The sequence below is a fragment of the Petromyzon marinus genome, chromosome 14 (assembly GCF_048934315.1).
Source record: "Petromyzon marinus isolate PM22_M1 ecotype Great Lakes invasive population chromosome 14, UKy_Petmar_22M1.pri1.0, whole genome shotgun sequence".
Taxonomy (NCBI): Eukaryota; Metazoa; Chordata; class Hyperoartia; order Petromyzontiformes; family Petromyzontidae; genus Petromyzon; species Petromyzon marinus.
In genome coordinates, this window is record NC_133680.1 from 1,712,214 (window position 1) to 1,738,039 (window position 25,826).

A 25,826-nucleotide genomic window follows, 5' to 3' on the forward strand; every position below is an offset into this window, starting at 1 on the left:
CATTAAAATTATTGACTGATCATTTCTTCGTCAGTGGGCAAACGTACAAAATCAGCAGGGGATCAAATACTTTTTTCCCTCACTGTATGCTCTTCGGACATTTCGACGCACAGCTCTACTTTATTTTCGACAAGGAATAAAAATCACGAGTACGCATTGATTACATAAGTGCTTTCAATCTGATTTGTTTAACACATCTGCCTTGGGGGGTATTTAATTAGCAGTAAGGAACGAGACAGGAGCTGTCAGGGCAAAACGCATTTTTATGTTTGCACTTAGTCCTTTGTGCTCTGATTTGTGTCTCCAGGCTTTTGGCAACACTTTAAACAAACTTGGCCACGGCGCACACCCTTCGGTCAGATTGGTTTGCTGGACATTGATGAATAGATTGGAAGTAGAGTTCACAACTGCGCTATCCACTGTGTGCATAGAGATGCACGCTTGGCATCGCGCATATATAGGCAGAACAAAGACAATTACAGAGCACACGCACAATCAAGTCATGATTTTTTTTTACTGTTTAGGACAGTAAGGCGGCTTGGGCAGGACAAGTCGCGAAGATGGGATGATGGCGGATGGGCGGCAATAACGATTGAGTGGTAGCCAAAGGAGGGAATACTGAATGAGCCCTAAAGTACATCCACAGCGAAGATTGAGCGGTAAGATCGACTCCTGTGTGCATGGTTGCATCGTGGCACCATGAAAGATGGCGGTGGCTGGGGAGGTGGGGGGGAACGGTGGAGGTTCTTGACCCAACCATAGATTGCTTATTTATTATAAATTTATTATACATATTTGATTATATACCCATTATATAGTTAGTATATATTTATTATATATATTTTTATTATTCAGGTATTCATTATATATTTATTATATATTTATTCGTGAGCACGCGCGGCGGCATGTGATGCGCATGTCCCGTTAATCGCGCGCGACTGCTGAGCGAGCGGGGGAGCGCTGGCAGCCCGCAAAGGTCGTCACGCGCAATTGCACAATCGTGGAGGAAGAATGCAATGTCAGCCGGGTTCGGTCGACCGATGCTTTCCGCCAGGCGGTCGCGGAGAACACAGACACTTTATTTTTATAGTGCGCTTCCCCAACGAACTATTGCAGCCCGAGTAGCAACTCGTGCCAGTGCGCTAGACTCAAAGAGTAGGAAGGTCAGCGATTTTTTTTTTCCCAGCCCTTTGTCAATCAGCGTAACGCGTTGCCCATGGGGGTTCTTTGGGCAAACGTCTCCACGCTGGGCTGTGCAGGTTGGTCAAGAGGGACCCAGGATATGCGTAGATATCGCCCCCACTCGTGTTGGCCTCGGTCGAGTTTCGATTGCAGGTCCCCAGCTTTACACTGCAGGATGCTGACCGCTGCATTACGATAATATAAATAATACCAAGCTTATGTAGCTCATGCTGCTGCTGATGATAATTTTGAGCAGTGAGTCCCTTTAACTTTTTATCACTTAAACTAAACAATTTTAGTTTCCACAGGAAAGGCCCACTGAGCGATGTAGCTCTTTTTCAGAAGCGACCTGGCCACAAATGATAGCTCAACCAAGTGGCTTATCATGTGAAATGTATAGCAGCCAAATACTCCAAACGCATGACGTTGATTCTAAATGTGGAGTGAAAAACCGGAGAACACGGAGAAAAATCCACGCGACCATGGAGAGAGACAGACACCGCAAACTCCAAATATACAGGCATTGTCAGGGTCGGGATCAAACCCACGACCTCCTGTATACCAGGAGAGGTAGTTAACATCTCCTAGCCACCGTGGCGCCCCTTTGGAGGACACGGTGTGACAGACGACAGGTGGCGATCGCCCATCGCCGATCGCGGAGGCACTCACTCGATGAAGTAGACCTCGCCCTCCTCCGTCGACGCCTTCTCCCAGCGATCCGGCAGTGGACCCAACACCTCGTCGTCGTCCCAGTAGGAGGGGGCCCCCAGGAATGGGGCCCCGCGGCTCGGATCGCTGGTGCCCAGGTAGAGCGAGGGGCCGTCGGGGGGGCGATACAGAAGAGAGTGGCTTCTCGAGGAGGAGTCGACCCTCACCTCGTCGCATTCGCTCGAATCTGCCAGGGGTGAGGGGAAGGTCAATAGGTCAACGAGGAGTGCGGTGTTGAAGCCACTGCAGCTTGCCAGTCCTTCTGCTAGATCATCGCCACTGTGTGGCTTTGCGTCTGCCCCTTGTTACGCAGTCAACATGGACTTCAAGAACCGCTCCGGCAGTCTCATTACCACCACCGCCATCTGGCCCTGTAGGTCTTCCCCTATGGTTGCCACTCCAATGCCGTCTAGGTAACCTGCCCTCCTCCGTCCTGCAGATGTGTCCTGCCCATCGCAACGTTCTCTTCCTGATTACAGGTCTACAATGTTCTTGCCAAGTTCTTTTTATGAAATTCCGTGTAGCTTACCTACACAAGAATACATTTCCCAGATTAACAGCTGCGGAGAATGAACCCAGAAGTAACACAAAGCAATGATAAAAAAGACAATAAATCAGGACAACTTTGCGTGAACTCATTAACGGTTATACAGCCTGGCTCCCGCCAGATGAACATAGAAATTTCAACAAACACTCGGTACCTATGACTGAGTCATTGGTTCCTTCATGAGTGAGTCATAGCCCTTAAAATGACTGACCTATTTATATATATAAAAAACAGAGCGGTATGTGAACGTAAGCTAGGACTGGGTGATTACTGGGATCGAACAACGCGGTCTCAAAGCGAGCGAAACGACCGGCGGAGCTTTGCGATGGGGGGCAAAAGTGGCGAGCATTCCTGGGTGTGTTGTACCCCTTCGCTCGTGGCGTGAGATTCAGGCCAACACCCAGACGGATAGAGGGGGTGACAAAGTTCAAAGGGGGGGGGGGGGCGGGGAATAAGTAAATTAACAACCTCTGTTGTGAACATAAAAAATGTAAAAGTAAAAAAACACTTACATTTTTTTATTAAAGCGTTCAAACAAATATATATGCACACATCGTGATCAAAGAAGTGGCGAACACACAGGAGGGGTGGTAAAAAATAACATAGAGCATTAACATTCGCTTTCATCTTCGCTTCTATTTGAGAGAGAGAGGGGGGAGATAAAAAAATATATAACAAAATTCCAACATCCGACCGTTGGACAATTCCAGGAAATGGGGGGGGGGGAGGTGGTGGCTGTGCCTTTGCTTTTCCGGGTTGGGGGGGGGGGCGTCGGGGGGGAGGTGCGCGATCTTTCCCGTGCGCACACCTGCGACCCGAGCTCCCGCCGCCACTCGCGGGGCCCAACGGGACGGGACGCCCGTGGGCTCACTGCAGGAGGTCACGGCCTCCTGCAGCCCGGCGGGGCGGGGCTGGGGGTGGGGGGGCGTCCGGGTTAATGGAGCGTGCGTGTTAACGAGCCAGGGCGTGAGGATGAGGTTTGGGAAACGGGCGGGAGGTGGAGACGGACGTGAGCCACTGGCCGGCCAAGGTTGCGATTATGGTTCCCGTGGGAGAAGGAGACGCTGGGGAGGATGGTGGTGATTGTGGGTGGCTCTGGACTTTTCCAAACGCGCTCGGCACGAACGGCATGATGCAGCAATGGGATTCAAATACGATGCTGATTACATTATTGTCGCTAGAACACCGTGGTGGCGCCGGTTGAATGCAACGCAAAGTCTTTTGCTCTCACTAACGCAGCTTCAAACTCACGGGGGCTCCCATTGCCCCCACAAAACCCCACAGCTTTGTGGGGTTGAGGGCAGTCTTCGTCGTTGCCCACTTGGTACGCCAATAGTATACACTGAAAAGTGCGTTCAATAAACAATGATTGATTGGTCTGCAAGGAAATGCAACCTGCGATAGTCACGTGATCTCTGTCTGTAATCTGAATGGCTGTTGCCATCTCAGTTGCCCATTAGGGGAAACAGTGAGCAGATATTTTTTTACAAGATTTGGGCAACTGCCAGAACTGTAAGCAATTGTGTACATGACTTTAAAATAAACTATTCTTATGCGCACTGTTTAATTCACGTGGCGCAAGTGAAATAACTGATTTTAAATCGCCGAATCAAATGTAACATGTAGCTGGAGGTAGACAGGGTCAACACTTGCACCCCTACAGAACCATCGAACAATCCACAGCCCTTTACAGGAATGGGGCCAGTTTTATAAAGGACTCTACCAAATGCTGCATGTAAGGGGTGCACATGCAGGTTGGCAAGGGGGTGTTTTTCCGTGGCCGAAAACGTTCCCTGGATTTGCAAATGATTCACCACCACCATCGGCGCCAGCAGCATCAGCAACAGTAAGTGCGTTACGGAGCGGAGGCCATACGCACGGCTGTGTGAATCTGAAAAGGATATTACCGTTTTGCTTTTGTCCCTGAACCTTTCGCAGGAAGAGGCAATGTGCATCCTGTGCGAGCTCCACTCTTGAGATAAACACGCCAAGGCGGAGTGGGCATTTATAGAGCTCTTAGTGGAGGGGTGCGTCAACACGAATTCGTTTTGTTTTGCAGTGAACTAAACAAAAATAAATGCGTACGTGCATGAGCAAAGGCATCGAGATCTCTGTCCAGGAGAGATAAAGAAGCTCGGAGGGCTCTCGCACAGTTCCGTGACTCAATTGTATGAATGGACACTCACCCTGGTTGTGGATAACAACAAAAAAACTCTGTAAGAACCGACACTCATTGAAATTAAGAATCACCTTACATTATTTGACAGGCTGACTGCTTGATTTACTAACTGACCGATTGGAAATAATGAACAATTAGTGACCGATCGACTCACTGTCTGACCAACCCGCTGACTGCTTGATTTACTGAAAGACTGTCTACCTGACCAAATGATCGACTCGATTGCTCAACCGACCGACTGATTGACCAATCCACCACACGGCTGCCTATAACCGCACACACCACCACCACTACCACCACCAAGCGAACGTCACGACGTCCACACTCGGGTATTCCCGGACGCCCACCTGATGTGCCGCAAGCGCCGTTGCCGTTGACCGCGGCGGCGGCGTCGTTGGCCGCGCTGCGCCCCCCGCCGCCGGGCCCCGTCGCTCGCTCCATGTCGGTGACGGACTGGTTGCGTCGCCGTTTGCCCTCAGAGCTCGGCCGGGCTCCCGGCAGCAGCAGCTCCAGCGGCAGCACCGCCTCGGCCGACGGCACGGGCGTGCCGTAGAAGTTGCCTGTGCACGCGCGCGGGGCCGAGGGGGCCGAGGGGTCCGACACAACACAAGGCCTGTTGGTCGCGGTCAACCGTCATCTATCCGCAGGTGGGTGGCGGTCCCCACGACTCGTCGGCAATTCTAAAATTCTCAGGGACCTGCGAAGCAAAGGTTCATCCACCAAGCCGAGTTCATCGCTCCGTCCCGCTCCATCTCCGTGATGGGCGCATCCCTCCCGTATAGAAAGACAGTACAAGAATGGATTTTGCTGTATAAACCCACCTCCCACCCCCTGCACACAACATAGCTCTGCAAGTTCGATCATTACATGCTTGTGATTGCTGGTCACCTATGCAAGCGCTGCCCAGGCTGAAATACCTGCTTAGTTTCCAAGATCTGACGAAACTGGCCGCAGTCCGGGTCATTTGGTCATAGGTCCATGGACTAAACAAATAAGCATTCGTCAGAGGCCTTTTTACCACGTGGAAGCTGTTCGAGTATTATCCCAGTTCAGCAACGGCTGCTGGGAAACAGATCCACAGAAGTCTGCTATGGACGAATACGTCATTTTATTCCTTACTTGGAAAAACTGAACGCTGTCCTTTTATATTGTGATTGCTGGGAGCTGAGCGACAAAGCCGGGAGGGTGGCGCTTCAGCTGGGAGCAGAGGACGCCGGTGCAGTGTGTGTGTATGTTGAACTTCTTTCACACCGTATGTAGTCAACCATGCTAATCGGAGGTGCGACGGGAGGACAACAAACTAAACACAAAAAGCAGTTTTAAATAAATTAGTTTTAAATCTAGATTTAAAAGTGCATAGCTCCAGTGGTTTCCGAATACCGGAAGAGCATTCCAGACGGCCGCAGAACCGCATCCGTAAGTGCGATGCCTGTGAACGTCTTTGTTCGATGGCCAGCCAAAAGCCGCTGCTGCGAGCATGACCCGAGTTTTCGCGGTGGTTCATGCTCCTTGACGAGATGAGTAAGATATCGTGGTTCATTTGTGGCAGGCACTCTGTGTGTAATGAGGGCGACCTTGTAATGTCTTCGTTCAGCAACCGGATGCCAATGCGGCAACGAAGCCTCACGAACAAAAGCTGACCCTAGACGGATTCCCAAACAGCCGCCCCCCCCACCCAACCCCTCTAGCCTTTCACCCCTGTGGCAGAAAATGGACGGTTTCCGCTGGCCCCGGAAGGGCGGTGGGGGAGACGACGGTTTGCGTTGTCGGCTGATTGCTCCAGTATATTACATGTGTAAAGATTATGATGATGATTCTGAATTCAGGACCGAAGTAATCGTGTTATATAATCGTGTTATATTGAATGTCACAGGCTTGTCGGTGGCTCCGTGGTCTGATTCCGTTTGACGCGGGCCACAGATCCGAACGGTTAATGTCACCTTGGTGAGCGGGCGTGATGAGACGCTTCTCGTTTTAACGTCGTTAAAAGATAATTACTTGAAATAGGAGGGTGGCCTTTTTTTCACATGTTATATTTAATAATTTGCTCTTTCTACAATTTGAAGCGCTATTAGCCCCATTTTTTTTATATATATAACTGAATGTGGTTGCTCAAAGTCAAAGTGTCCCTCTACTCAAATGAGCACGTTGTGCTGACCATCTCCATTAGCAGCCATGATCTATCAACTGCTGGATGGACGCCTCCCAAAAGCTATTGCCGTCTCTCGCGGTTCTGTGATGTAAGAACCCATCTAGAGCCTGCAGACGAGCTCATTTCATCGCTCCATCTGCACAGTAGAGGTGCTCTTAGGCATGTTCCTTCCTTTCACGGCCACTCCATTTTTAGTCTTGACCACCGGCCATCGTCTATTCTGGCAACATTTCCTGCCCAAGTCCACTTACTTTTATAAACAGTCAAACTTGATCTTTCATATAGTCTCGAATCCGTGTGTGTCTCTTTTTCGGTCTCTAAGCGCAATCGTTTTTCCTCATTTAATTTGTCAACGCCCGTGGTTCCGATCCACATGGGACAACAGTGTATCCAAGTCAGTCGGTGGAAATTCCAAGGCGAGGGCCTGTCTTTCAAAGAACAAAACAGATCATGGTCGGTGGCTGCACCAAACGCAAGCCGACTGCTGCTCACAACCTCGTTAAATAAAACAAAAGCTAAAAAATGCTTAGCAATAATCACACGACAGAGCAGCGGCTAATTATAATCATTGACATCGTGCTTAAAACATTCCATTAGAGCCTCGAGGGGCAGGTGGGGCCTATTAACCATCGTTAACCATTTCTCTATGCCATTGCGGCCTCTTCCACAATGAGCGAGTGTCAGAATGCGGCCCACGCTAAACACAGAGTTGCGTCGCGAGCGACACGACAACAATCGCCTACGTGGGTTTGTGTTCGGGAGACGTCAGTCGGGGAGACGGCAGTTGGGTCTCAGCATGATTGCGTGAGGCAGAGCTCTCTCACCTGCTGAGGTTTTAATTTATTTATAACGACCCCCTCGTCCCCCCCATGCCTGCAGCGTCAAAGAGAAGCAACCGACAAACGAGCGGAAATACTGCCACTTCCCCCGACGCTCGATCAGCTTTGCAGAGTACGCGAGCGACGGACAAGTTGCACGCAGGGCCCGATTCGCGTGCTGGCGATTGTTCAGCCGTATTGTAGTTTTGGTGAACAGGTTGCCGATGTCTCCGCCGCGAAAGCAATGCGTTTCGGGGGCCCATTTCATCTGCGTGCAAACCAACTAAACCGATCGAGGTGGTCTGCCCAAAGCGTTGCTCAAATCGCAGACGCGCAAACACAAACAAAATGAGCGCGCGGGAATGTAGCCGTGCAATCCGCCGCGAGCGGAAAAAAGGCACGTGGCCTCATTCACGGCTCCGATCCCGCGAGATACAAAACCCCCCGCGGTTGACCTCGGCGTGAAGCGGACGTCGCTCCGCACGGGAGCACTCGCGACGCCATCGACCACGTTTGCAATGAACGGAGCGCGACGCGCGCCACTCAATTACCGCGGTCAATTACCGCGGTCAAGAACGCGCGGCGGTGGGCGCGGCCTCTCCACTGCGCGAGTCGGGCCGTCCCCGTTGGGACGGTGGATCGTGCCGTCGCGATATGACGCTACCGCGATACGTCGTACGATACGACATTCGCGACCGTTGCATCGCTCGTTTTTATCAATGATTGTTTTCATCGTGAATCTCGTTGTTTGTTTACAATTTCTCGACTATTTTATCTGCTGGCCAAATGTGTATCAAAAGTAATAAACTCACTTATTAAGAGCTGTAGATAAATAGCTATTGTCCATTTCACGGGCGCTTTACGCAATGTCTTCCGGAGTAACCGACGGCATAGTGGTTACGTGGTGTCTCATTTACGTAGTTAATTGCAATTGTTTTAGAACGGATTATTGTGTAACTGGCAGTGTGAGCATCACAAGCAGTAGAGACTGTAGAGTTGAAATGACTGAAAGACTTATGTCAGGCCTAAGTTGAGTGAACTCCAGCTTAAGAACTTTTTGCATTGCACAGAACAAAAATACAACAATAACACGCTGACTACGATTACAGAGATATAGGAAAGTGATATCCCGATAACCGTCATAGGATATTTCTTATCATGAAATATCCTACCACGGCAAGTCTATCGGTGGATCAGTGTCATACAACAATATGATCATCATATCGTGTGGTGAAAAACGATATCGCGGCAATCCTAGTAAGAAGTGGCGACGATCGTGAGTTTGTGAAATACCTATGGGACCTTTTTGCCAGTATCAAAAATGATGAAAAACAAGAATAGGTTTTACCCTCTCAAGCAATAAAACAGGTGTTAAGAAAGACACCTTTTGCAAGGCGTCAAAAGTACTGCATTAAACACACGTACCTGTGGCAAAACATGCAAACAAAGTTGATATTGTGTCATGTCGTGAGAAGCGCCATCGTGGCGGCGCTGGCGGGGAACGCACCTTCGTAGGTACCGGTCTCCAGCAGTGCCCCCCTCTTCTCGAGGTCGGAGAACTCTGCCGCGCTGATGAAGTTGTAGTCGACGTCGGGGACCTCGCCCTCCCGGGGTGGCCGAGTCGTGCCTGCGGGAAACACGCGCAGGCACGCGCGCGCGTTAGAGAGACGCAGACCGAATAAAAATTAAACGGCGTCACCGCCGTCGTTCGACGGGAACACCAATGTTATTGTGATTTGTGCATCTCCATACATATCATCTTGACATGAAATAATGACCACACGTGAACAACCGTTGTCATCTTCACCATCATCATCATCTTCATTGTGATCATAATCTTCATCATCATCATCATCCATCCCGAATGAGGATTCTTTATTTTATGGTGGGTCAGCGCATCCTTCCGATTAGCACGGTTGGCCATGGTGCGAAAGCAGTTCAACATACATACATACATACGAGACTGGTCCCTGCCATGAGAACATGGAATTTCCACTCATAGCTAAAGACCACTATCAGAAAAGGGTGGTGACAGCGCAGCGACTGTTTGAGGGTGGGAACATGTCACGTGGCGTCGTTTAAACGCCAGCGCTGATTTAGAGTGAGATTCCACCCCAAAATAAGATGCACGCTTCTCATCTTGTAGACACCTATCTCACCAGCACGCTGAGGCGTGATTAAACAGCCCACATGACCAACAAGACATGGGTGGCCCATCATCCAGCAGTGAATTTACAAAGGGATGTACGATATTATTATGATTACTCTCTCTCTCTTGTTCGTCCATCAAGTTGATGATGACCATGGCACGTTTGTCATTTTGTTGGGTTTTGATGAGTGGGCAGATGGCTGAACAGGCCAACCCGAGCCCGGAATTCTCTGTGGCACACTGGACAGGTCAGGGAGGATGCAGAGCTCTGAGGTGCAGCCACAAAGTCCTTGCTTGGTAGATTTGTACTGCTGCCTCTTCAAGATAGCACAGGAGCTTCTACAGGTGCAACGATTCACCCCTTGGCGATTCGATGATTCTTCGTGATGCGGTATCGCAATTCTATTCAAGAACCAATTCCTTGTTTGTAATATTTCCCTTCTACTGGCCGTCTCATCTGTACTGTCGTTTATCTGATTTTTCTTGTCTGTACTATCCATATTGTTATGATTATATTGAAGAATCAATTGTTCTATACTTTTACATTGTGGTTAGTGTCGCTGCCTCTCGTGGCTTGGGTGAGGGGGGGTCACGTGAACCCATTAATTACAACATACACCAAATGAAGAATGTCGTTCCTCACACGCGCGACTGAACGCACATATCGGGAACTCTGGGAATCGATATTCATCAATGAACTTGACATCGTCACCACCCCCAATTATTACAAGAGGGACAATGAATACACCCTGCAGCCACTCTCGGCCACTGCGTTAAACAAGAGGGCGGCGATTCCCGAATGCAGTTATTACACTCAAAATGTTTCACCACCTTTGAATCCTGTGAACGGTCACCGTTAAAAGTCTAAAGGGTGCTGCTGAAAGGTATTTTTAAAAATCCCTCCTAGCGTCAAAGCTTTTCTTGCCTGAATACAGCTCTGTCAACAGAGCCGACGGGGTGATGCAGTTTTTCGAAGTAAAAAACGTTTAAAACCGTCGCCCTCCACATGACTCTAGGGAGGGGGAACGGAGGGGGGGACATCAGCGCGACGAAGCCACGGCTTTTGTTATTCCGTAGATCGGCTGCGCAGGATCTGTGCGGACGTCCTTTGCGTGAGCAGCCATTAGGTCGGTGATTTTTTTGTCACAAAAAGCCAAATCTGTAATTGTTCCGCGGTGACGGTGGGACCGCTCGGGGACGAGCCCACGCGTTTTCGATTACCGTTGTGGTTGGATTCAAATCGTATTGGTCGTTTCAAAAAGAAACGGTAATTTCTTAATGTTTGTGCAAAGGCTGTGCGCGGAAGAGGTTTTTGTGGGGGGGGGGGGGGGCTAAGCCAGTCACCCCGCGAAGGTCTGACAGTAAATTACTGAAATAATTACGCGCTGCCTCCGAGGATAGCAGGCTACAAAATAAATGGACAGGTAATAAAGGCGTCCGATTTATCACTCGAGTAAATAAATGTAAAATGATCATAAATATCAAACATTTAATGATACATTATTTTCAGCCCTCTGTAAATCCTCTGCGGGATGAAGGCCTCCCCATGCTGTTGTCGGTCATGGGGGTTGTTTGACCGTACTTCACCAAGCTGATCAGTGTGAGTTGATGAAGGGGCAGCCCAGGACCGGTTCAGATATCACGTGCCACTGATGTTATCCACATCTGGGAATTCAACTCGGGGTCACCGAGTTCATAAGGCATTACATTAACCAGAATGTCACCAATCTGCCAATCATTAGCATTTATGAAAATTAATATGAATAGCAATAAACGCGTGAATTCAATGTGTAAAATCGAGATACTGTACACGGCTGAACAGCGTTAACAGAGCTCCAGACCCGTGCCTAACAACGAGCTTGCTGCTAAAAAAAAAATAACGAATACATACAGTGTATACGGCGGTCTTTATGTTTCTACAATTCAATCCGTTGCAAACACAACCGCACAGAGCCCATGCCTTTGTTCCACGCATTCCAGCATCAACGGCAGCGGTCGCTCCCTCGCACTCCACGTGCCGTCCCACGCTCTCTGTCAAAACTCTCCATGCCGAGCCGGGCGCCTCGCGACCCCCCTTCCCGACGACGCATGCTTTCAAAAATGGACAGCTCCTCCAACCCACACGGGGAGCTTCGTACGGCCCTCGCGCTTTACAGAGGCCTCGCGTTTCGCACAGCCCTCGTGCTTTATACAGAGCCTTTGCGCTTCAGAGGCCTCACGCTTTGCACGGCCCTCGCGCCAATCCTGCCGCAGTTTCACGGCCGTTAAGTTCCACGTTCGACTCCGCTCGTGAACTCCGAGTGCGGTCTCCTGGGTTGGGTCGTGTGTTGAGCATTTGTTCTGGAGCGTTCGCCACGCACTGCTGCTGCCACGAATTTAACTCCTGACAATGCCAGCAGTTTCTCGCCACGCTATACTCGAAATACAATCGGCTTTTGAAACGTACACGTTATATTACCTTAATCTTCTCATTACTATCACAATAACACTAATTTCGTATATATTCCTGCAGTCACGAAAGCTTCAAGTCAAGATTTATTTGAGTACAGTTAATATTTTTGGCATTCGTGCCATTCTTAGAATAATAATAATTTACATCTGCAAGGCATATTTTCTCAGTAGATCCCGAGGCTGTCAGGAAGGTGTGATGATGCACAGAGAAGTGAAGTCCGCCAGTAGGGGGCGGATGCTGCAATGTGGTTTTACCCAACTAAGTAATTGTAAACCAGTTGAAGGTCTACTTCTCAAGGGTGGAACAAGCCAAAAAAAACACGTCAACAGAAAAGCCTCTTAATTTAACTCGAGCGACGAAGATCACAGTTGGGAATATCGGAAACAACAAGTTCTGAGAGATAAGAAGATCGGGAGCCGATTAAGGCCTTGATATTAAGAGGTTTATAAAAGGAGCAACGTTAACATCGACTCTGTACATGGGCACAGCAGGCATCACTTCTGCCCGCGCCCTGCGCCAACTCCAGTTTGCGCATGACTTAGCGAGGCGAGTGCACAGACCGAACATTATACATTCCGAGTGCCGCGCATGAACTTATGAACAAATTCCAACAACCTCCACCGCTCTCAGATAACCACAATCACATGTTCCCGCATACGCAGGACTCGCTTTGGCATAAATCACAAATTCATTTCAACTGCGGACGGACTTAGGGCGGGTCGAGACGGTCCCACAATTAAACGAGAGCTCGGAAGTCGATAGCCTCCAGGGCACGGCTTAAGTCTGGCGCCTTGGAATGATTGTGAATTCGGCGTGTGGTAGGGGGGGGGCAGGAAAGTATGCACGGGGGTCCATGTGGAGTAGCCAGGGGGGGCGTTCACAAAGGCTATAATACAACACAGCATAATTTTCTTTTATATAGCGTACGTCAAGCAAAGCGCATCCCAGGGGGCTTTACAATAGCGGCCACGCTTTTATTTTTAAAGGCGACCGGCCAATCAATCCAGCTCAAAAGTAAGCTAACGCAAACAAAATATGCTTTTAAAATTTCGATTTCAAAGATTCGATTGTGCCAGCAGCATTCGTGATAGGGGGACTTGGAATTGAATTCCAGAGCCAGGATGCGTAACAACTAAAGATCAAGGCGAGTAGTAATGGAGGTAATGTCGTATATATGGCTTGCCCCCCCCACTGTCAAAACTCTGGGGGGGCCCCCCTCTGCCATTTATATTCACACGCTCACATCATAAGTTTTGCAGTGATCGAACCGGTATTTTGTAAACGGGCGGATGCATTACAGGCTAACGAAGCTGTCTGACGCGTCAAAAGTGCTGGCTGTCAGTCCGTCTGTCGCCCCTGTGGAAATCTGAGCCTCTGGGTCACACTCCCAACGCATGCCACGGAAAACCAAATCCATTCCAGGTGCACCGCTCTGTAACGGCGGCAGAGAGACTCCCTCTTCCCACTGCCCCTCTCTGTGTGGAGTGGAGAAGTGAGTGTCAGGAAGGGAACCTGCAATGTTGCCTCCCATATAATAGGTGGATGTATGACTGTGCAACTGCGGCACCGGGACCTTCCCTCCCATGCCGTGCGAAGGCCGCGGGGGTTATTTGTCCGTACGTCACAACGCTGGTGAGTGCGGGTTGGTGAAGGTGGGGAGCATCGACCCGGGACAAGAATGCAATTCACATTTTTTGTTGCACTAGGCTCTACTGGCAACCTTAGGCCTGTAGCATATAACACTTGCTATTATGGTGGTCGCCCATCCAAGCACAAGCACTATCCAGGCTCGAACTTGCTGACAAGGTCAGGCACATTCTGGGTGATTTGGCTGTAGGTCCCATCATATGAGCTTCATACATTTTACTTAATACTTTCATCCTTCCCCTCCCCCCTCCACCATTTTTATTCCCATTCTGCTATTCCTGTCGTGTCATGAGACAAACAATAATTTCCAATCTGAACAGTTCCGGGTGAACCGAGCGACCAAGATATGTTCTCCGAGTTGATCAAGAAGAGAGAGATGATGTTCCTGGGACACGTGATGCGGAAACCCAGATACTGCCTGGAGGTGGTGATTCAAGGCTCCATCCCGGGAAAGTGACGGCGAGGCCAACCCAGGACAGCTTGGGTTGGTGACACTGTTGCTAGGACAGGGCTCAGTGTGAGACAACTCCTCGCGATAACTGCCAGAAACAAGTGCTCAGTGCCATAGGATAGTCCATCTCGTGGCCAGCCCTCAGACAGAGGAAGGCTAGAAATGGATCTAAATGTTTGTTTGTGCAAGTCAATGGCCCTCGGAAATTGACGTGACAGAACAACTTCTGAGTTCCCTCCAAGAGACCTCTGAACCACACTTGAAGCCACACCTTTTTATACAAATTGCAAAGAGTGTTAAAATTGTGCAGTTATTGGTAACTTTCCTGAAACCATCACATCACTACACTTGAGGACCTGGTTTTATCATGGGCAGCACAAAACCAGGTTCAAACTCAGGGTCAAACCCAGGGTCTCAGCAGCACTCCCTTACTGCTGATGTGGAAGAGCCCAAGTGTGACCAAGCCAACTTTAAGCTTCCAAAATCCCAACCAATGAACAATCAGGACCAATACTTTACACCACAGCAGAAAAAAATATATTCAACATTTGAAAATTAAACATTAAAATAAACTACAATTTATTTTTAACATTTCCAAAATAATGGCAGAAAATGCAAATGGTATAAAAATGCAGGTAAAATGTATGGGGGCAATCAAAAAATCGCTTATCTAAAATGATGGTGCTTTAGTTTTGCGAGACATACCATGACACGATTACAAATTACATTATCATGGCAGAACCGGCTGCACAGATGTTCATCGGCTCATATTGCTGCTGACATGCAAGGATATTTGCTTGGGCAGGAAACTTGTTGGATTTTTTCATTTCACATTAAGAAATAATGGAGAAAATTGACAATGGCAATGATCAAATACTCCACTCTTCGGCATCTGCCTATGTCTTACAGCTGTGCGCTAATACCAGCGATCAGACAACAATTACTCAATAAATCATCGGCTGTCTTATTTTGTTGGCAATTATATTGCAATTGTGCTAGCGGTGTCGTTTTACGAAATGAAATTTTCTTTGGGAACTCTGCAGCTAACAGTGCATCACCCTGTGTCACGGACCGACACCAGAAGATGATGTCACACAACTACTTCTGATATCGCCTCACGGCCCTCTACATTTGCAACTTATATTCTCTGCAAAGAGTGTTCACATCATATCAAATATCAGAGCTGAAAGTTAGCTAAATTAAATGCAGAACCCAAATTAAATGTTATTGATTTTGTGTACAGTCACTGGTGCCCCGGGTGAGACCACCCACTCGACTTGAGAACCCGGCTTTATCTCGGGCGGCTGTCACCTGGATTCGACCCCAGGATCTCAGCAGTGCCGGCTCATTGCTCTGACCTCTGCGACACCCGCCCTCCTCCATCTTCAAATATATTATTGATGTGTCCCTAATCTGCTATTAACCTGACAGCACAATACAATTTGAATTTATAAAGCGACCAAGTGGCAAGTGGTGGCGACGGTAGTTAACGCACTGCGCTATGAACCCAGCAACCTCAGCACCTGAGTTTGATTCCCCGCTTTGGCTGGCCCTGCTGCAAACATGCACGGACCAGTATGGTGGAGTATGGTCAAAAACACCCCACGGCCGATACTCTTCTTACTATTCTTATTTTGCCAGGTAAGGTCCACTGCGCTATTTGCTCTGTTTCAGAAGCAACCTGGCCACAAATGACAGCTCAACGAAGTGGATTATTACATGTAAATGTACAGCAGCCAAATACTCAAAACACATGTTTCTAAATGTGGAGGGAAAAACCGGAGGACCCAGAGAAAAATCCATGTGACCACGGGGAGAACATGCAAACTCCAAATATACACGTGTCAGGGTCGGGATCGAACCCACGACCTCCTGTATACCAAGCGAGACAGTTAAGATGTCGCCACCGTGGCGCTACGGCAGGCCTTCATCCAACAGTGGATTGATGAAGGGCTTTCAATTATTTTAATGTATGTGTCTACATGTGACTGCATCTCTAGACACTGGGCATCGTGAGGGCCACAGAGAGTAGTGGAGGGCGTGATAATCAAGAAGGAGAGTGGGGGGGGCACAGAGGTAAGGAGATGGAGGTGCAGTGGGGAGGATGTCATTGAAGAGGTCACTCATCAGAAGAAAGAGCAGAGACGGTCTTAAGCCCGTAATTACAGAGAGGAAGGCAGAAGCATAGCTCATTACCTACGCAGTGAAACTAGATTTGTCCAATATAATGTAGGGGGCGCTATGGGCAGATAATGCCATCTCTGTTTATTTTCACCGGTATGTCTGTTGCCGAGTGGGAATGCGGGACTTAACACTGGTAATAAGATGAATTTTCCACCACTTCCGGGTCCCCCTCTTACCCGTGTGAAAACTCAGATAAGAAGGTGACAGAGCTTCCACGAAGCCACTTCCAAAATGACTGGTCGGTGCAAACGGCTCTAATAGGAGGCATTTTCCCACATTTCCAGGTTGCTTCCTCGTATCCATGCAAAAGCACCGATAATTATCGGCTAATGTTGCCACTACCTCCAGGTCACTGATTCCATCTGCACGATGGCTTGGATAATCGAAAGACTTTGCCAACACCGACAGGTCACTCCTCACATCAGCGGAAGGGCTTCAACGTTGGGCAAAGTGTAGCATACGGATAAATCGGACACTACGTGAATTACTTAGGGTGCACGGATAATTATAAACACGGAAAATAAGGACCCGGTTGAGAGGAGTTGTATGTACAGCCAGAATGGCATATACTTAGTATGGTAGTGCATTAGGGGCCAGGGCAAACTGTTTATATAACAAAGCGCAGTTGATCAATACTGCAGCATGTCAATGGCCACACACGCACACACACGTACACGGCAAGTCTATAACCGCAGTGCTTAACCGTACATCAACAAACACAAAAAGTGTACATGTCATTACAGTATACACTGCGGTATAGTGTACTGTATTATGTACATTAGATGTGAATGAATACACTCGTATAATTGAAATCATGTCGCTGGGCTCATAGTTCAGTGGGCTAACTGCTGTGGAATTGCTCCGCAATATAGTCGCATAAAGGATAACAATGTATGTCATAAATATTAATATCTGAAGCTTACAAAGGCTGTTGTGGCAAGCACTATTAGCGAGCACCTATGAAGGCCGGCATGATGCACGAATGAGTAGTGTGGTCAGCACCACGGCCAGCTGCCTTTGTCTCCCGAGTGCCCATGTTTATCCACTGCACCATGTACTCAATTACGGCTGAGTGAGCTGATGGAAAACCCAGAACCAAATTGGATATTCACCAATTGATGTCGGCCATACGACTGATACATGCAACCTGCAATGTTCAATCATACGGTAGTACAACAGTGTAGGTCAGCACATCTAAAACAGCTCAATCCTCCCGTAAATCACGTTACTTCTGCAAAGCCACATCCACTCTGAATCCCTCCCCTCTCCCCGCCCCCCCGTGAAAACAGACGCTGCTCCATACAGCTCTCACTCCTGCTTGCTCCTTCCCTCATTCTCCCTCTGTTACCTCCCCCATCATTACGTCTCGACCCCCGACATCTAGGCCTGGTCATTCCTTCTCCCCCTCCTCCTTCCCTTCCTTTCCCGCCCGGTGCTCCTTCTTTCATCCTGCGGCTCATCTTTGTTCGTCTTGGGGAATTCCGTCCGGGCATCCCCTTCCCTATTCCGGCCATCTTGCCCCGTCCGCCTGGGCTCTACTCAGCCTTCCCATGGTGTGCCATGGGTAAAACATTTCATAGTAAACAGCGTCATCATAACAATATGTTACAGGAACGAATGTCATATGTGCCCACCATGATTACCAGACCCCGCCGTCACGTTAACCACAGCCACATACGTCACGTGTAAATGAACACACAAGCAACATGCGCACGCGCGCCTTATTCAACCGCACAGTAAGTTTATGTAATGTGTCTTTGTTAATATCGTAAAAATATTATTTGTGACAACCACTATAACATATAATATATGCTGTCCCATAGTTAAAATGTCACCTACATTTACACCGTTCGATCACACATCAACAACGGCATTTCCTCTAGGTCTAGAGGTGAATATAAACTTATTGTGGTAGCAAATTGTACACTACACTGCAACACAGAATGGCCTTCATCCAGCAGTGGATTGACAAAAGGGCTGCACAACCTGATATAAAATATGCAAACGAACACACGCACAGCATGTCTACATCTGCAGTGCTTAATATTGCATTAAAAATAACCCAGCGCAGGTGTGCAGTTCATGTGAATACAAACTTACTGTGATCGTAATGTAAATACTCGAACATAACACACATGTTAATGCGCAGACACACACGAATGCAGCATAGGCACACACATCCAGTCTGCAGTGTTCAAAGTAATAACAGCGCACGGCGTAGGTGTATACGTGAACATGAACTTATCGTGATTGCAAATTATATACTCCAACATATTACGCGCGTTAACGAACGATTACACTCACACGTGCGCACATGCAGCATGCCTACATCTGCACCGTTACATCATGCATCAACAACAGCACACAGTATATAGAGGTCTAGATGTGAACACCGGATGGCACAGACAAATAAGCCTACTGTGGTAGTAAACAAAATGCGTACTCGAACGTAACACATGTGTTAATGAACACACGCGTTCATAGACATATATACACACACACACAGCATGTCTCCAATCCGCAGCGCTCAGTCGTGCAGCGCAGCCGTAATAACCACCTCGTTTAAACCTCGCTGCATTTTGACCCCCAACAACGATGCAGCGGGGGTGGTGGAGGGGGGGGGGTATAACGCCTAAAATTAAGCAGCAGCAGGAGCTGGAAGAGGTCACGGATGCCCGAGGTTAATGCCTCGCCGCTTCGAACATCCACTGAGACGTAGGCGACCCCCCTGGTTGCTGGTATAGCGATGATGGTGGTTGTGGTGGGGGGGGGGGTAGTGGTGCGCGCTGGTCGATGTCGTTTCGAATCACCTGGTCGTGCGCCAGCTGCCGCCTGTCCCCTGCGGAATCCAAACTCACCACGGTGTGCACGAGCCGGAGCGAGCGTCTCGCATCCGGCTCGCAGCACGGAGGAATGAATGTCAAACGCGGCGCGGACCATTTTCCCCCCACCCCCAAACGCCCCCACCACCACCGCCAACCCTCCCCAACCCTCCCCAACCCCAGCCCTTACTCCGCTAACCACGTCAAAATAATCCTGCAAGAGGAATAAATAGCGACAGCGATAAATATAAAGCTGACCCACTGGATGTATTGTCCTGTCTTTTTTTCCCCATGACCTTCCTTCCACACATCCCCACAAAAGAACCTTCCTGAAAGCACTGCACCACCTTCCTGCGACAACAACCGTGTGCGGACGAGCAAAATATATTTAGCAAAATCACAAACGTAAACATTTCCCCACGCGCGCCATGAGAATCCCCCCACCTCGGCCACGGCAGTTCGGCCAGCAAAGCAGAACTGCAAAATGCAGATCTCAAGTTTTGAGCAGCGGAGCGCTTACCGAACAATGGATGGGCGCGCACGGCGGTCTGCGAATCTCAAGGCTTTTATAGTTCGGTAACGACTAAGTAGAGTGGCGGCTGGCTGTTGTTATCAGCCTGCTGCACACAATCGCGCACGGCAGGGGCAGGCGGACCATGTGACTGGGCTGTACAAATTGCGAGCGGGGTGGATATAACACCGGGCGCTCGCAGTAAGCCGAGCAGCGGCAGAAGCAGCAGCAGCAGCACCACCTCCTCGACATGATCAATCTATCCCTCTGCTTATCAGACAGACCCAATCCCACACCACCACCATCACCACAAAAAAAACAATTTCATTGTCTGATCCAGTCGGTCGCCTTCTCCATCATCAATAGGATGGATGATGCGAAAACAATGAACACCTACATCACTACACATGCACCAGCTGCTTTAACATACATCATTTGCCGCTTACAACTCCGATTCGTTTGTATTTATTTATACGTCCGAATTCCTGCATTTTTGCATCGTAAATATGAACACCAGCCGCCCATGCAGGCACGCTGGGCACGCGAGAGATGTATCCCCGTTTGGTATCCGAACCCAAAGAAAAGACGCATCATCGCTGTCGTACGAATACCTGTTGTTTCGCGGCCACCGTCGTCGGCGGTGAAACGAATTGCGCTCAGCTGTGCTTCCTTCTGTTAATGCCAGACACCCTCGGCACTCTTGACTCATGCCTCCTGCATGCTAACGTTCCGCTCCTCCCCAGCCGCTCCGGCTCCGTCCACCGCCTCCGCTGCTGCCACATGCCCAGGGGCCGGTCAGTTATTCTTCCAGAACTGTCTCGTTTTAACGGATTTGTGCGAGAGGGGGGACGGTGGGTGTGGGGAGCGAGGCAGTGGGGGAATGGGGGGGGGCGCGGGAGGGAGGGGAGTGCGGCTCAGGCAAGGCACGGATCAAACCGGGTCGAATTATAGGGGTCGAATTATTATTCATGATCACGGCTACGACGTAAATATTCCCCTACATCACTAAACGTAAATCAATCAATCGATCAAGGCCATTTCGTTTATTTACAAGCTGGTGGGAATCCACTGATGTGCAATAGGTCACCTGGCAAGGGGAGGCTCGAGCTCACGTAGAGCGCAGCAATGCCGGGAGTGAGAACCATAAATACCAATCAGCCTGACAGTCCGGTTAACAATCGTGATCACATGCACGCGCGCCGTGATGACATTTCCTAAATTTGCACACTACGTCTCTTCACGTCTATTGCAATAAAATTAATATCTAGTTCTAACGTGCTGCAGCCACAGGATGTTAATTACAGGCTGTTTGTGCGGTTCGCAGTGTGTGTGCATGCGTATCTTTGGTTTTGTTTAACGTCTTGTTCGCCAGACTGGCCAAGCGCCCGGGTTTAAACACTACGCGAGCCTTCGGAGGCCTAATGGAATATCCTGTATAAATATTTTACAAGGGGAGACGTCAAGGAGCTAAAACAAACCCTGCCTCGCACCCGCGGCTGGACAGGGGCAATATTTCAGGCACGCACACACGCACGCACGCACCCGCGCGCCGCCCCACGAAAATGTGCACGGACTCCGAGCCAGCGCCGCTACGCCGTCGGCTGCTCCAGGTGGAGCCCGGCGGCCGTGGTGGCAGGTTCAGAGGTCATGTGACGCGTGACGCGCGACGGGGGTCCCGGAGGAGAGAGGAAACGGGACAGCGGCGGTCGCACGGGATGAGTGCCGATATTGCTCGTGGAATGTGCGCAGCCAAGCACCGTTGAGTCATCAGCAAATTCCGCGGCTTTGTTGCAACAATTTGTATTTGTCTTGGACCACCAATTTTCATTTGCTCGTTCACTGACTCGCACATTCATTCAGTGAATTATCTACAGTGAACATTTTTTTACTCATCGTCATTAAGCGTCATTTGTGAGAAAACAAAAGCGGTGTTGGCACCATGCTGGCCTTAATAAGTGAGTGCTAACAGCACTTGCCATAATAGCGTCTATGCATACATGGCAGACCATTGCATGTTTTCGTAGGTCGTGTGTGTTTGTGTGTAACCACATTTTTTAAATAGCAGGGAGCAGTAGTGTAGCGGTTAGCGCGCTACGCTACGAACCCGGCAATCTGTGATTAATTCCCGCTCACGGCCAACACCAGTGATGATTATCGGAACCGGTCCTGGGCCTCCCCTAGGTCGACTCAACCTCAAATGAGTACCTGGTGTAAACATATTCTTTGGGTCTTTCGGTGAATCCACGTAGATAGAAACAATAATCAAAATAATAACAATACCACGATGTTTTGATCGCAACACAAGCAATCAACTTCAGGTGAAACGTCGCCAACCCGCAACTCACCAGTGTGGTGAATTATGGCCAAATAACCCTTACTGCTTGCATGGCGTGGGGAGCCCTCATACTGAAGTGGATTAATATAGGGTTGCAGATGTTATGTATCATACCAGATATATATTTAGTTTGGGCTACATCTTCTTTGGAATAGGAAAGACAAGGCAAGCACAAGCAGTACCTCAGCGTTCCAAAGAGAACAGTGAGGAGGAAGACACTGGAAGATTTATTGAAGAGCGTAGCGGGCTATGGCAGTGAAACATGGGCACCGTGGATTAGTGAGATAAAAACATTTTTCATGCATTTGAGATTTTGTGATACTGAAGAATTGAGAAAATGAGCTTGCGCGATAAGGAGACCTCCAATTAGCACGGTTGGCTACGTATGGTGCGAAAGCAGTTCAACATACATACGTGTAAGACGGAGAATGAAGATGTGCTGGAAGAGATTGGCAACAGACAGGAGTTATTGAGAATGTCTGATGAGAAGGAAGGTGGTGTTCATGGGGGATACCCCAAGAGGCCCAACAGCTGGAGATTTGACAAAGATGATTACGCAAGGGAGAATGTAAGAAGGGAAGAGGCGACGAGGAAGGAAACAGATCACCCGGTGACACAGGGTGAGACAGTTAGTGGGACAGGGTGAGACAGTTAGTGGGACAGGGTGAGACAGTTAGTGGGACAGGGTGAGACAGTTAGTGGGACAGGGTGAGACAGTTAGTGGGACAGGGTGAGACAGTTAGTGGGACAGGGTGAGACAGTTAGTGGGACAGGGTGAGACAGTTAGTGAGACAGGGTGAGACAGTTAGTGGGACAGGGTGAGACAGTTAGTGGGACAGGGTGAGACAGATGGTGGGACAGGGTGAGACAAATGGGGGGACAGGGTGAGACAGTGGGACAGGGTGAGACAGATGGTGGGACAGGGTGAGACAGATGGAGGGACAGGGTGAGACAGTGGGACAGGGTGAGACAGATGGTGGGACAAGGTGAGACAGTTAGTGGGACAGGGTGAGACAGTTAGTGGGACAGGGTGAGACAGTGGGACAGGGTGAGACAGATGGTGGGACAGGGTGAGACAGTGGGACAGGGTGAGACAGATGGTGGGACAGGGTGAGACAGATGGTGGGACAGGGTGAGACAGTGGGACAGGGTGAGACAGATGGTGGGACAGGGTGAGACAGTTAGTGGGACAAGGTGGGACAGTTAGTGGGACAGGGTGAGACAGATGGTGGGACAGGGTGAGACAGATGGTGGGACAGGGTGAGACAGATGGTGGGACAGGGTGAGACAATTGGTGGGATTTTCCATGAGAGACGCTGAGAATCGCAAACTATGGAAAGCATCGGTCATGGTCATCAACCCTCAGTAATGAGAATGGCAGCAGGACAGACGGAAACAAAATTCAACACATTCGTCAATAACACTGTGGCGTTAAAAGAAAATAGAAAAAAAAATCGGCGACGTTCAAGGTAACGGCCATTCTCCATAGCACGTAACTGAGAGGCTTAAACAATAGTGCTCATAAGAGTTGGAGACTGCACTTATCACCATTCTATTTTAACAATGTTTTATTATGATCCGTTTTTAAATAAGCATATGAATAGTTACCTAATAGTAGCCATTGAGTAAGAGTCGTCAAACCCTTAAAAAAAAAGTATGAAGTATTTCTAATTAAACTCATTTATGTTAAATGTAATATTCTAAAACACAACTGGCACCAGACAGATAATAGATGACATTGGCGCAGTGTATGTATGGATGTATGTGGAACTTCTTTTGTACCGTATATACGTAGCCAACCGTGCTAATCGAAGGTGCGAAGGGAAGGACAAAAAACTAAACACACAAAGAGCAGTTCTAAAGAAATTCGTTTTCAATCTGGAGTGGCAGTAGCTGGCGAAGTGGATAAAGGCAGGCAACCGGGAGGGGGAGGGAGCGTGGGGCTGGCACTCACAGGGCACGGTGCGCAGGTAGAGGTTGTCACGGATCGTCTGCTGCAGCTCGTGGTCCACGGAACCCTTCTGGAAGCGCTGGTTGAGGTAGAGCCGCAGGTCCTTGGTGAGCGCTCCACCTGGAGAACGGCGGAGGTGGGTATGGGGAGGGGGCATCACGATATCATCGTGGGCGCGTGGGTAACGCGGCGGGGTCACGCACACGCAGGGGGCACAAAATGTTTTTTTTTTGCAATAGCAGGCCGAGGCTTTGTCTCCAGAACTGTCTGACCCAAGTTTGTAGCTCTGTTCGTGAGAATGCATGACAGAGTGAATGCCAGCAAAGCCCTTGCAGTTGTGGCACACGCACGCACACCTACATCCATCGATGTGGCCAAATATCTCAATGTAGGACTCCTCCTGAAAACAAGTCTTAAGAGTGATTGAATCTTCACGACGTAAAGAATAGGCATTATGATTATGAAAAAATGCTGTAAAAAACACTACAGCAGTCATATAAACCCTAAATATCCGGCATAGATGGGTTGCCACGAGGTAAGAGTTGCATGTTGGCTTATTAATGTACAACCTTGTTGTCAATCCACTGCTGGATGAGGGCTTCCCCATGCTGCGGGGTCCGTGGAAATTGTTTTACCATACCTCACCACGCTGGTCAGTGCGGGTCGGTGGAGTCAGGGAGCACGGCACAACCGTGGATTTCCCTGCGCCGCCTTCTGTTGCCCACAACGTGGCGCTGCAGCCTATAACACCTGTTACGCACGCCGGTCGCCCGCCCATAATGCTATCCAGGCTCAACGCTTGACTTGTATCTTCTTTAATTCACCGTTTACCTGATTGGAACATTATCCGGTTACCTGATCAATGGCTGCGGTAGCACTAAGTGATAAATTAACTTCCACCAGAGGGTGCTGCACTGACTGAGGGGCTTGAGACGCTTACAGGAGGCAGCTGCGAGGGACTTAGGAGGCTGTGCGAGCGTGAAACGGATTAGTGTCCATTAAGCCCACTAAAGGTGACTGCATGGATACATGAATGACTGAATGAATTAATTGGTGTGTATTTCCCATGCTCCCCAGATTAATGTGCCTATATATATGCGCGGCCCTTTCCGTCAATCCAATGTTGGAACAGAGCCCTCCACATGCAGTGCGGGCCTTGGGGGGGTATTACTTGACCACAAGTTCCCATATAGGCCGGTGGAGGTTGGTGCAGGTGGTGAACGTAGACGTAGGGTAGAACAGTGGATTTATTTTTTGGATTTTGGCGAAAAAATGTTTTCCCAAATTGCATCTCCACTCCGCAATGAAACCTACTGCATATACACTTTTTATTGTTTTGTGTAACTTACATTTATTGATGTAATGTTTATATTCACGCGTGAAGCGCTCTATGACAATTTCATTGTGAAGGGCACTAGAATAAATAAAGTACCATTCATTGATTGGTAAAAACAGCTTGTTTTTAAACCTTAATGTCATCACATTAAACATGGCTACATTACTCTATTGAAACAAACCCAATGCCAATAAGTATAAAGTGGATTCATATCCCTTGATTAAGAATGGTTTCATTGTAAACAAAACATTATTTAATTTTACCAGGTAAAACCGACTGAGCTCTATAGCTCTTTTTAAGATGCGACCTGGCCACAAATGATAGCTCAACGAAGTGGCTTATCATGTGGAAACTTATAGCAGCCACATACTCGAACCGCATGTTTCTAAATATAGGGAAAAC

General features: G+C 48.9%; 1 protein-coding gene across 9 annotated transcripts in view; it reads right to left on the reverse strand.

Moving 5' to 3' along the window:
* Positions 1-25,826, reverse strand: part of LOC116942463 (membrane-associated guanylate kinase, WW and PDZ domain-containing protein 2-like) — a 74,042-nt gene that overhangs the window by 23,799 nt on the left and 24,417 nt on the right. For 8 of the 9 annotated variants that reach the window (XR_012941671.1, XM_076066988.1, XM_076066989.1 and 5 more), the window contains exons 4-7: positions 24,092-24,208; positions 9,094-9,213; positions 4,964-5,176; positions 1,852-2,077 (exon numbers count right to left, since the gene is read on the reverse strand). Coding sequence is in view for 8 of the 9 variants with exons in the window: in XM_076066988.1 (XP_075923103.1) it covers positions 1,852-2,077; positions 4,964-5,176; positions 9,094-9,213; positions 24,092-24,208 (676 nt within the window). In the remaining variant the exon portion in view is untranslated. Of the gene's footprint in view, positions 1-1,851; positions 2,078-4,963; positions 5,177-9,093; positions 9,214-19,279; positions 19,416-24,091; positions 24,209-25,826 lie in introns of those variants that run through there. The other variant, XM_076066990.1, reaches the window with a different exon arrangement.